General features: G+C 37.9%; 1 protein-coding gene across 2 annotated transcripts in view; it reads left to right on the top strand.

Annotated features, from left to right (window-relative positions):
• The window catches only part of MAP4K3 (mitogen-activated protein kinase kinase kinase kinase 3), a 206656-nt gene that overhangs the window by 113783 nt on the left and 79321 nt on the right, over positions 1-13552 (top strand). For both annotated transcript variants that reach the window (XM_062209309.1, XM_062209310.1), the window contains exons 7-12: positions 2497-2539; positions 4831-4903; positions 7821-7952; positions 8137-8199; positions 8284-8365; positions 8459-8569. In XM_062209309.1, the coding sequence (XP_062065293.1) occupies positions 2497-2539; positions 4831-4903; positions 7821-7952; positions 8137-8199; positions 8284-8365; positions 8459-8569 (504 nt within the window). The remainder of the gene's footprint in view (positions 1-2496; positions 2540-4830; positions 4904-7820; positions 7953-8136; positions 8200-8283; positions 8366-8458; positions 8570-13552) is intronic.

The raw sequence follows: 13552 nt of genomic DNA, 5'->3' as shown, positions 1-13552 counted from the left end.
ACTTTTCCACCTGGCAGCCAACATGATCTTTTAAAATCAGATCCTGCGTATTAAGCCACCATTACACTGTCCTGTTCAGTGTAAGGTCCACAGGGCCTGCAAGATTATGCTTGATCTCACCCTTGCATTTCCCCTGACCACTACACTCTTACCCGTGTTACGCCTTCTGTTCTGGCCACACTAAGCTTGCTGTTCTGGGAACAGAGGGAGTTCATTGTAGCCTTAAGTCTTTGTATTCGCTCTTCCCTCTTCTTGGATGTTCTCTTAAAGTGTGCATGGTTCTGTACCCTTCATCCAGAACTCTCCTCAGATATTGCTACCTGGTCTATGGCCATAGCACCCTGAACGTGCCCAATCTCAGAAATATTGCTACCTTAAAAAGCCTTTCTGTTCTCTGCTTTATTTGTCTTCAGCTTATCTCTGCCTGAATGAATCATTTGTTGGTTTGTTCATAGTTTGATCAATGATATATTCATTTTTTAGACTTTCTTTTTCTCCTGCTTGTATTTAAACTCCATTGAGAGCTAGAACTTACTTATCACTGGAACTCTGGAGTTTAAAATGTTACCCACGGTGACCCCTAGCTGTTAAGATGCATCCCATAGGTTCCATACCTGACTCTGGCTGCTAACTCTAGCTTCCTGCTGAGGCAGACCCTGGGAGGCAACAGTGATGGCCCAAATAATTGGGTTCCTGCCACCCACATGGGATTACCTAGATTGCATTCCCAGCTCCTGCCTTTGACCTGGCCCAGTCCCAGGCATTGCAAGCATTTGGGTAATGAACCAGTAGTTGAAGCATTCTCCCCACAACCACTACCACTCAAATAAATTTGTTTTAAAAGTATCACCTGCCTCCTAGTGGTTTTTCAGGGAGGGAAGGAAATATCAAAGCTAATGATGTTTACATGACATGATTTAAGTAAGGTATAATTTAGGAAGAATAATCTGAAGCTATACAGAGGCCAAACTGAAGACTAGCAGAAATCTAGATAGTGAGGGCTTAGATCAAGTTAAAATCCTTACTCTAGTCCAAGGGTAGAGAACATCCAGCCCATAGGCCATATAAAGTCCACGAAATCATTTGGTCTGGCCCTGCCAAGGCAACTTCAGGCAGGACTCAAAATCCAGTAAATCTATAGCAGGCTAATTTTTAGATTGATAATTTTGTATGGCCTGCTAATGATGTTATAAATATCCAAATGTCCTTTGGCAGGAAAAAGGTTCCCTACCCTTGTGTCTCTATTCTTTTTTCACCTTTCCCTCGTTATTCCCAGTACTGGTGACATTAGGAGTGTGGGCACCTTCCTTTTTCTTTCTTTCTTTTTTTTTTTTTTTTTCCTTCTTGAGTCTTTGGTTAATTTTCCTCCTGTTGGGGTTGGGAGAGTTCCCAGTATTGTCCCACCTATACTTTCATAATTGATGACACTTTGGACTAAAGAATCAGCTTAATGTGGTTTGCTCATTTAAAAGTTGCGTGAAAGAAGAAAATCCTGTAATACCAGTGGGATACAGTATTGCCACTTATTAAGCATTGCCCTTATTGAAGATGAGGTAGTTCTCTTTGAGCTTCAGTCAAGAAGCAAAAGTGGGGGCTGGCACTGTGCCATAGTAAGCTAAGCCTCTGCCTGCAGTGCAACCATCCCACGTGGGCACTGGTTCATGTCCTGGCTGCTCCTCTTCCGATCCAGCTTTCTGCTTGTGGCCTGGGAAAGTAGTGCAAGATGGCCCAAGCGCTTGAGTCCCTGCACCTGCATGGGAGACCTGGAAGAAGCTCCTGGCTCCTGGCTCCTGTCTTCGGATCTGCTCAGGTCCAGCCTTTGAAGCCTGGAAGACCTTTCTCTCTGTCTCTCCCTCTCTCTGTAACTCTACCTCTCAAATAAATTTTAAAAAATCTTTAAAAACAAAAAGCAAAAGTGGCTAAAATACAAGTAGAACAAGTATACAGATCATGTTATACAGGTGACATTGTAATTCAGTTTATATGCTACATGGTCCTAAACTCGGGAAGATGCCTTAGAATAGAAAGGCATACATAACAAACAGCAGGATGCAGTCTCACATATTGTCTGATTCAACAGATGGAAAATTACTAGAAAGTTATTTTTATTTTGGGAGTTTTTTTTGAACAGTATTTAATAATCAAATTTGAAGTATTATGCAAGCAATTGAAAATGCCAGTGTAAAGTAAAGTAACAGTGTAGTGATGATGTCTGACCAGTGAGGAAATAACATTTAGATGAAAACTAATATATTACTTTTCTATTCCATCTTATATGAATAGCTTTTCTTGTGAAGCAGAATATTTTATGAGGACAGCCAGATTGCCTAGAAAGTAGACAGTACACTTTCCTGTGAATATAATGATGTAACATTGTAATAGCACACGTTTTATATTTTAAGTATTTATAGATCTAAGGCTGTGATAATTTTTAAATATGTGTTGTCTGTTTAAGTGTTTGTTTCCTACTTTAACTAAAATGTTCTCACTTTGAAGGGAGCTAACATTCTATTAACGGACAATGGTCATGTGAAATTGGGTAAGTAGATTGGAATTTTGTGATATTCAAAAATCTGTTCTAAGACATAGTAAGTTGTATTTTTAATTGTAAGACTTAGCTTCCTCTCCCATTGGATAGCATCTTTGTACTTTTAGATGGAAATCTTATTGTAGGGCACACGTCAACTCTGTTTCCTCTTCTTAAACAAAAATAACGTCTGTCCTTCATCTAAGACAGATTTGTTGGAAAAGTAGTGTGGAATAATGTCCTTTGCAAATTCTTTCAACTCCACACTTAAGAATATGACTTGCAGTAAGAAATCTGCACAAAATTATCATGAAACCAATAAATAAGACAAAAGCAAAAAAAAAATAGTAGTTTCAAATACATACATTCTTTAAATAAACTTAAAATATAGAATTATAAAAGAATATAATTTAGGTGCTGAATATCACCTTATTTAAAGCAATAACTTACATTTTGTTATGTAACTCTTCTTTATTTAAGTTATGATTAAAATAGATTTCAAAACCTAGGTAGTGGGCCAGTACTGTGGTGTAGTAGGTAAAGCTATTGCCTGTGGTGCTGGCATCCCTTATGGGTGCCGGTTCAAGTCCTGGCTGCTTCATTTCCAATCCAGCTCTCTGCTATGGCCTGGGAAAGCAGTGGAAGATGGCCCAAGTCCTTGGACCTCTTCATCCATGTAAGGGACCCAGAGGAAGCTCCTGGATCCTGGCTTCGGATCAGCCTGGCTCCAGCCATTGAGGCCATTTGAGGAGTGAAGCAGTGGATGGAAGATCTATCTATCCCTCTTTTTCTCTCTCTCTGCCTCTCTGTAACTCTCTGCCTTTTGAATAAATAAGTAAATCTTAAAAAAAAAAAAAACCTAAATAGGCATTTTATTTGAAAGTTTAAGATAGGAAAAATGTTCATGATGGATTTTTTTTATGAACAAAGTCATATCTGTTGGGTATTAAATGGAAATAAACAGGAAATATTGAAGTTATCTTTTTAAATTTATTCATTTATTTATTTGAGATGCAGAGAGACACAAAGAGACAGAGTTCTCATCTATTGGTTCCATCCCCAAATGCCCACAACGTAACAGCCAGCTGGGCCAGACCAAAGCTGGGAGCTAGGAACTCAATCCCAGTTTTCCATGTGAATGGCAGAAGCCTAATTACTTGAGCCATCATTTCTGCTTCCAGGTTGCACATTATCAGGAGGCTGCAATCTAGAGTACAGTCAGGACCTGAACCCAGGCACTTCAGTATAGGATGAAGGATTCATAGTCAGCAGCTTAACCACTAGACCAAATGCCCATCCCTAAACAGTTATTCTGAACTATCTGTAGGACTAATCAAAATTCAAAGTATGTGTTTATTTTATAAAAATATTAATGAAACTATTCAAACTATAACATGTTAAGCTAGTCAGATTTTAAAATATGTATCTAGGAATTATCATATAATAAAGTTTTCCTAAATGATCTCTAAATATGAGAAAAGCAGGAAAGATCCTATTCTTTCAGGCATCTAATGATTGATGGCTTAATGAACGCTTTCTGTCAGCAGAGCTGTGCTAATGTACCTCATCTAAAGATATTCTGTGTATAATCTATCTTAGTTGAGAAGGATTTAGAAATCATTAACAAGCTAGAAAATATCATGTGGTCTCGTCTTAACTACCATGCTTCAACATGTAAGTTGAACAGCAAGCAGAATAGTAACAAATTGCACATAAAAAGAAATTTCCTAGTAGTGATTGATAACATTAGAATGTGTATTACTAAAGTAAGCTTTGAGGAATGTTCTGCACTTGATCTCAGCCAAAAGACTAAAAAGCAATATGAGGAATATTCTATTTGGATAACTTTTCCATTTAGATGGATTCACCAGTGGACTTAACAGTTTGTCTAGTGTTGGTCATCATGGGTATGGTAGACAGTAAATGGGATATACTACTACTTAAAGATCCCTCCCAGTGATAGTCCTTTAATTCTGGCAGTTTAATTTCTCTTGCTATAACTTCTTCAAAATTATTTAGCCTTGATATTTGTTGTCATTTGTTATTTGTCATTTGATATTTGTTGTTGATTCATGTCAGGATGAAGGAAGAAGGATGAAGTATCTGGCTCTGATACAAAATAGCTACTTTATGATATTTTGATACTAGTCTGTTAAAGTTAAAAATTTTAATGTGATATTTGATAATATTTCATATTTCTGTGAAAGTAACTTAATGGAAATAATAATCAAAAATTTATTCTCATCTTGCCTTAAACAATTTGATTTTCCCTCAGTTTTCTAAATGTTTTTTTTTTCTTGTAGCTGATTTTGGAGTATCTGCGCAGATAACAGCTACAATTGCTAAACGGAAGTCTTTCATTGGTACTCCATATTGGTAATTGTATTTTAATTGATACTTAGTTTTTGTTGCTGTTCTATTGTTAATGGATGCAAAATTTCTAAAAAAGAATTATGGGTCAGAATTTTTAGGATTCAGATTAAGAAGATAATCACCAGGTAATATAACAAATATATACATTTGTGGGTGGCTTACATGGCCAAATATTCTACCATGTTATTTCTCAGTGAACAGAAAAGATCTTCAAAATTGATACGACCTTCAGGAACCTTGATATAGTTCTAGCTTTGCTGGAAAAACCTTTTCCTAGCACATAGCACACATCTTTTACAGATGTTTATTTTAAGATTTTATTTATTTACTTGAGAGAGTTAGAGAGAGAGAGAGATAAAGAGATAAAGAGAAAGGTCTTCCATCTGTTGGTTCACTATCCAGATGGCTGCAATGGCCTGAGCTGAGCCAATCCAAAGCCAGGAGCCAGTGCTTCTTCCAAGTCTCCCAAACGGGTGCAGGGGCCCAAGGACTTGGGCATCTTCCACTGCTTTCCCAGGCCATAAGCAGAGAGCTGGATCAGAAGAGGAGCAGCCAGGACCCGAACTGGTGCCCATGTAGGTTGCCAGCACCATAGGCAGAGGCTTAGTCTACTATGCCACAGCGCCGGTCCTTATAGATTATTCTTTTTAAAGATTTGTTTATTTTATTTGAAAGGCAAAGTTACACAGAGAGAAAAGAGGAGGCAGAAAGAGAGAGGGAGAAAGTTCTTCCATCCACTGGTTCACTCCCCAATTGGCAGCAATGGCTGAAGCTGTGCCGATCAGGAGCCAGAAGCTTCTTCTGGGTCTCCCACTCGGGTGCAGGGGCCCAACGACTTGGTGATTTTCTGCTGCTTTCTCAGGCCATAGCAGAGAACTGGATAGGAAATGGAGCAGCCAGGACTTGAACCGGCGCCCATCTGGGATGCTGCCACTGCAGGTGGCAGCTTTACCCACTATGCCACAGCGCCAGCCCCTAGATTATTTTTATATCTGTCTTTGTCCACCCCCATTTCCAGCCTGTATCCTGATTAACTTTTCAGTATTGCATCAATTCATAGTACCCCTTTAGTACCCCTTTTCACAGAACTTTTTGCCCATCCTGGTTGCATACAAGATCAAATGCACATTTCTGGGTAGTTGGAGTCTTCCATGGTCTGGCCTCTTTCTCCTTCTTTAACCTTAATTCCCGCAAGGCGTCTCCACAGACCTTCCTTTCTAGTCTTGCTGTCTGTTAGGTATTCTTTGACCATCCTATAAAAACTATGCTTTTTATTCATTCTTTTTTTTTTTTTAATTTATTTATTTGAAAGTCAGAGTTCCACAGAGAGAGAAGCAGAAAGAGAGAGAGAGAGAAGAGGAGAGGAAGAGGCAGAGGCAGAAGCAGAGGCAGAGAAAGAGGTCTTCCATCTGCTGGTTCACTCTCCAGATGGCTGTAACAGCCGGAGCTGCACCGATCCGAAGCCAGGAGCTTCTTCCAGGTCTCCCAAGTGGGTGCAGGGGCCCAAGGAGTCATCTTCCACTGCTTTCCCAGTCCGAGCAGAGAGCTGGATCTGAAATGGATCAGCCAGGACTTGAACTGGCCCCCATTGGGGAAGCCAGCACTGCAAGCAGCAGCTCTATTAGCTTCTCCACAGCACCAGCCCCTAATAATTTCATTTTAAGTTTGCTTATTATTTTAATCCCTTAATAAGACCATGCCACTTGTTCAAGTTTTGCTATATGTCTCTATAGAATTCTAGTTTGTTTTAATTGTCTTTTTCCTAGGGCAATCCTTCCTTTAGTTCTCTTCTATCCTATTTCAGTCTGAACTATTTATTTTCTAGTTGTTTGCATAGCTCTGCTCTGGAAGTCTTTTTATCTTCAATTTGGAAATCATTTTCTTGGATTCTGAGTCTTCCTCTTTAGTGATTTATTCCTTTTTTTTTTTTTTTTGTGAAATGCATGTTAATATCTTTCTAAGAAAAGATGCATGGAGAATAAAATTTGTGAGACTTTGCTTGTCTAGCATTGCCCTTGTTTGATAGTTTTGGTGAGTATAGAATTCTTAGTTGGAATTTTTAGATATGTTAGTGTCTTCTTTTCTGTGATACTGATGGAAAATGTGAGGCCGTTGTGACACATGATCCTTTGAATGTAACCTTTAGCCCCAACATCCTTCCTGGGTTTGATATTCCTTGATGGTGCACCTCAGCATGTTTTTGTTTATTATTGTTTTATTTTTACTTTTATTCATTATCCTTGGCATTTGTTTCAGTCGAGAGATTAATATCTTTCAGTTTGGAAATTTTCTTGTACAATTTATTGATAATTTCTTTGTTGTACTTCTTCTTGCTGTCTCCTTCTAGAATTCATTATAGTTATGTCTTGGACCACTTGGATTAATTCATTATTTTTTCCCTCACTTTTTATGACTTTTCCACCATTATAATATAACTGAAAAAATGTCAGATAAGTTTACAGTAAGTGTGAGTTAAATATGAAAGGTATTGTTCCCTAAGAAATAGTTTTGATAAAGTAATGAAAGAGGCCACATTGTAGTTTATGGATATAAGGAGGTAGCACCAAAAAATTACAATAGTTAGTTTATTGCAGATGTTGCTTCTTTATAGAATTTTGCATATATGGGACAGTATTTTGGGCATGTTACTCTATATAATTGTACATAATTACAACCCTTTGTAACAAGTAGTATAACAAAAACGTAACAGAGGAGCACCAGTAGGGGATTGGGATTGAGGATCTTATTACATGTCAAGATTTTGGGGAAAGGGGCCATGTTAACTATTACATACTCATTTTTCAGAGATCAAGGCCTACTAGGCTGTAATCAGATAATGATAGTTCCATGTACCTCTGATAGGAGTATGAAGTAAAATGCAATAAACAAAAGGTTTTCTTCTCTTGAATATTTCCTTTAGGATGGCTCCAGAAGTCGCAGCTGTTGAGAGGAAAGGAGGTTATAACCAGCTTTGTGATCTCTGGGCAGTGGGGATCACAGCCATAGAGCTCGCCGAGCTTCAGCCTCCCATGTTTGACTTACACCCAATGCGGTATGTTACCTGTGTTTAAATTAAGTGGTGATCTTTTCACCTGGTATTTTTTATTACGTCATGAACAAGTAACTTCCTTTGTCTTGCTTTACCTTATTTGAGATTAGATAGTAATATAGTTTATAATATACATTAAAATATGAAATATTAAAATGCCTTACAATGATTTGTTGGTTTTTTTCAGTGCATTATTTCTAATGACAAAAAGCAATTTTCAGCCTCCTAAACTAAAGGATAAAATGAAGTGGTAAGTATTTTTGTATTACTTACTTTTATGGTACGATGAGCAAAAAAACTGAAATACAAAAGTCTAACCTTCAAAATTTCTTAGGTCAAATAGTTTTCATCATTTTGTGAAAATGGCACTTACCAAAAATCCAAAAAAGAGACCTACTGCTGAAAAGTTACTACAGGTATTATTTTTTGCCTTGAAATATATAATATTTCAAAAAATAAAATGTTATTCAAATTTCTAATAAATGTTCTGTGCTATATTATTTTTATAGCACCCTTTTGTCACACAACCTCTGACACGGTCTTTGGCAATTGAGCTGCTGGATAAAGTGAATAATCCAGATCATTCCACTTATCATGATTTTGATGATGATGATCCTGAGGTAAGAATTGTTCTAATCAGCTGGTGTATATTACATGTGTGTATTATGTATACATATATACACATCTCAGAATCAGTTTTTTAAATTTCTGACTACTTTACATTTCAAAACTTGACGGAACAGTTCATTCTTTGATTTTGTTTCTCTTTGAAAGACATGTGCTAGATTTTTCTTGTAGGCTACTTATGGGTGACTCTTACTAAAATGTAAAGTCAGAATCATTTAATCTACTTGTGGTTATTACAAAGTGATCATTTTAGATGAATTTGCCAAATAAATCATCACTGGACAAGGGAAAGCAAATGAGAAACACCTAAACAGGATGTTAGGATAAAATTGAAAATTTCTATTCTGTTTTCTTCTCAGGAAGAATCTTTGTATCATACTTCATAAATTAATAGAGGTCACTTCATAAATTAATAGAGGTATAGGATTGAGTTTGTTAGTGACTAAAACTCTATCCACTATGGAAATGTTTAAAAATGAGCCAGTGTAATTGCTAAATAAAATAGCCCTTATATGATGGAAGCATTAATATTAATGGAAGCTTCACTTCTGATAACATTTTCAACATTGCTAGCAATGTTACAGGGGCTGGCGCTGTGACACAGTAGGTTAATCCTCCACCTGCGGCGCTGGCATCCCATATGGGCACTGGTTCTATTCCCGGCTGCTCCTCTTCCAATCCAGCTCTCTGCTATGGCCTGGGAAAGCAGGAGAAGATGGCCCAAGTGCTTGGGCCCCTGTACCCACATGGGAGACCAGGAAGAAGCTCCTGGCTCCTGGCTTTGGATTGGTGCAACTCCTACCATTATGGCCATTTGGGGAATGAACCAACGAAAGGAAGAACTTTCTCTCTGTCTCTTCCTCTCACTGTCTGTAACTCTACCTCTCAAACATATAAATAAAATATTAAAAAAAAAAAAAGTTCTTGTTACAATTGAAATAACTCAGTATATGGAGCCTGGAAGAATTCTGTTTCTCCATTTGTAACAGAAGTGGATGACCCTGAGTTCAGCTGGCTTTATGGAATGCTCTGAAAATGGTATAAATTGGGGGGCTGGCATTTGGTGGTTAAGGCACCTGTATCTGATATCAGAGTACCTGAGTTTAAGCTCCAGCTCCACTCTCTTATTTCAGTTCCTTACTTCTGCAGTCACTGGGAGGCACCAGGTGATGGCTCAAGTAATTGGATTCCTGCCACCCACCTGGAAGATCTGGATTGAGTTTGTAGTTCCCAGCTTAGACCTGTCTCAACCCTGGCCATTTCGGGCATTTCAGGAGTAAACCAGCAGAGGAGAGTACTCTCTCTACCACTCAAATAAATATAAATGTCATCAATGATTCTAGAAGAAAGAGACCTCTCAGTATGGTGGTCCTAGACTGTCTTAAGACACAGAGGATCTTCCTATCAATTCAGCATTGTTCCTTCTTGCCATCCTTCTACAACTCTGACAAGTAGGCTATCTGTACTTTTGTTAATGATCTAGACAGGATTTTAGAAGCATAAAGACTTAAGAAATGTAAAGTATTATCAACCATATAATTTCTCCCTTCCTGAGGTGAAAGTTGTTTTTTGTTGTTTTGCATATTGTTTTTAAAAACCTTAGATCTTTATAAACTCTTCTACTTTAATTCAAGCACATGCTGTGCTTGATGCATGGCAGAATGAGACTCTAAAAATGACCATGTAAGATGAATCCCTGCATAGCAGTCTTAATCAGCAAGAAAAATAGAGATTTTTCTGTAACCTTTAAAATTTTTTGTCAAAACCTTAAAAACTCTGTTACTGTCAGTTACAAATGTATAGAGAAGCAAAAAAGATATTGATAGTATTTACTTAAACTGCACTGAAATATAAGAACAGTTTTGAATTAATATGTCTCATTTATTTGTTTAAAAATAAAGTATATAGATTGCTTACTTACCTGGCAGTCTGCTTATCACCTAGGTTGCACAGTACTTGGATTCTGCAGTACGTAGAGCAAATAGCTTTTTTATGCCTTGGCAAAATGCAAATTTCTCTTCTAATCATGATGTGCATCTGTTATATAGTGATTTACAGACTGAACATCTAGGAATGAAGTTTGTACTTTATACAGTTACAGTTAATATAACATGGTGACAGAAATTTGAACCCTATGAAGGAGACTGGTGTTATGTAACCAAATCATGTAAATGAAATTTATACTAAAACTGCAAAGCAAGGACTGTTTGTACTCTTCACAGTGCACTAAATGCAATGTTATTATTTCTTACCTCATCCTATTTTCCTGTCATACTGAGTTACACTGTCCTTTTAAAAATGTATTCATGGGGCCGGCGCTCTGTCATAGTGGGTGAAGCCACCGCCTATAGTTCCAGATTCCCATATGGGCGCCAGTTCGAGTCCCAGCTTCTCCACTTCTGACCCAGCTCTCTGCTATGGCTTGGGAAAGTAGTAGAAGATGGCCCAAGTGCTTGGGCCCTTGCATCCACATGGGAGATCTGAAGGAAGCTCCTGGCTCCTAGCTTTGGATCGGCACAGCTCTGGCCATCTGGGGAGTGAAACAGCAGATGGAAGACCTCTCTCTCTCTCTGCTTCTGTCTCTCTGTAACTTTGCCTTTCAAATAAATAAATAAATCTTTTTTAAAAATTGTATTTAAAGAGAAATAATAAGCCCATATACTCCAATAATTTGTAGACTGGAGATTCTTCTAAAGTTTTCTCATATAGATGGGAAAGAAACTCATCTTTCTTACAATGACTGTTATTATAATTGTGAATTGTTAAAAACTTCTAGAGTAAATAAGTATAAGTAACAAAGGAACTAAATTATTACAAGGGTAGGTTAGGGAGGTACTTTTCTTCTCACCAGTTTGTAAGATAATCTTTTCCCAGAGAAATTCATAGCCTTGTTTTTAAGTTCACAAACAGTTTATAGTTGTAGTTTTTTGTTTGTTTGTTTTTTGTTTTTTGCCAGGCAGAGTTAGACAGTGAGAGAGAGATAGAGAGAGAGACAGTGAGAGAGACAGAGAGAAAGGTATCCGGCACCCGAACCGGGACTAGAACCCGGGGTGCTGGCACCGCAGGTGGAAAAATAGCCAAGTGAGCCACAGCACCGGCCTATAGTTGTAGTTGTAATTGCTAAGTGCAGTGTTTTCACCTGAAATGTGATTGTGTATGATTAGTATTGCAGCACTCACTGTGATACTATAGCTGTTGACCAGATACTCTTTTAGATGTTGAGCACATGCCCCAAGTCAGCTTCACTTTTTTATAGTCATACAGCATAGAAGGAAGGATGACTTTTTTATATTGAGTTCTAATGTAGTTCCTACTTTAGAATTTACTACATGCTAGAATTATTGTAATTCTGGTTTTTACCTAATATAATTGTATTCTCCTATAATTTTGTTTTTACCTAATATAATTTTATTCTGTATGTTTTTCTGTGCATCATGTACAGTATTACAAGATTTAATAATTTTAGTTATTCCATTTAAGATGAGAAAGTGAAAGTTTTCTCACAAGTAGTGATTATTTCATCCATGTCCACTGATAACAATCTGTGTAATTAACCTACATGATACCTGTTTTTGTTTGATTTTGCTATATATTGTGATTGGAAGTCCAGGGTTTGTCTCGACTCCATGGCTAACTGGTTGAATGCTCTGTCATTTAATTTTTATCTTCATCTTCTGCAAAATGCAGAAGAATACTGATTTCTGTAGTTTATTTTGAGTGTACAAACTCAGGTGAATGAAAGTATTTAGTAAACTACAAAGCAGTATATACATGTAAAGTTTACCTCACTTTTGAAAAATGATTTTTTAATTTGTTTGAGAGAGAATATTTCCATCTGCTGGTTCACTTCCAAGGTACCTAGAGTGCTCCCTTCCTTTTCTCCACCCCCAACTTACCTACCCATCAGGACCATAGATGAAAACCAGGAACCCAATCTAGCTTTCCCACATGGGTGGCAGGAACTCAATAACTTGGACCACTATCACTGTCTCCAGGGTCTGCATTAAGCACTAAACTGGGGGCCAGTGCCATGGTGCAGTAGGTTAATCTCCCGCCTGTGGCGCCAGCATCCCATATGGGTACTGGTTCTAGTCCCAGCTGCTCCACTTCCAGTTCAGCTCTCTGCTATCGCCTGGGAAAACAGTAGAAGATGGCCCAAGTCCTTGGGCCCCTGCACCTGTGTGGGAGACCTGGAAGAAGCTCCTGGCTCCTGGATTCGGATCAGTGCAGCTCCGACCGTTGCGGCCATTTTGGGGAGTGAACCAACGGAAGGAAGACCTTTCTCTCTGTCTCTCCCTCTCACTGTCTGTAACTCTACCTCTCAATAAATAAATAAATAAATAAAATCTTGGGAAAAAAAAGGCACTAAACTGAAGTCGGGAGTATAGCCAGGTATAGAACCCAGATATCGGATATGAGATAGGGGCATTCAACTGATATCTCTAAGTCAAATACCTGCCCCTAAATACCTAGTTTTTGAAATATCTTTTGCTACTATTTCACTATAATGAATATTTTAATATTTGTATCTCTTAAAAGATTTGTATATTTTTATTTCCTGAAATTTACCTATGCTGGTAATAGTAGGAGTAGCTAATTTCAGTCCTGTTCTTAATCTGCCTTATTCTTTTTTTAATTTAAAAAATTTCTTTATTTTCATTTATTTAAAAGGCAGAGAGGGAGAAAGAGATCTTCCATCCATTGTTTCATTCCTCAAGTATCCATAACAATCAGAGTTAGTCCAGGCTGAAGCCAGAAGCCTGGAATTCTGTGTAGATCACATGGATATCAGGGACCCATGTACTTAAGTCATCACCTGATGCCTTCCACGGTGCACTGCAGTAGGATGCTGCAGTCAGAACAGAGTCAGGCCACAGACTACACGTTGCAGTGTGGGATGCAGACGCCTTAGTGACTGCGCCAAATGTCTGCTCCCAGTTTGTTTTTTATTAATCTAAGATTTTGAGCTTGTTTAT

This window comes from Lepus europaeus, chromosome 13 (assembly GCF_033115175.1).
Source record: "Lepus europaeus isolate LE1 chromosome 13, mLepTim1.pri, whole genome shotgun sequence".
NCBI classification, from domain to species: domain Eukaryota; kingdom Metazoa; phylum Chordata; class Mammalia; order Lagomorpha; family Leporidae; genus Lepus; species Lepus europaeus.
This window is presented reverse-complemented; position numbering and strand designations above follow the sequence as displayed.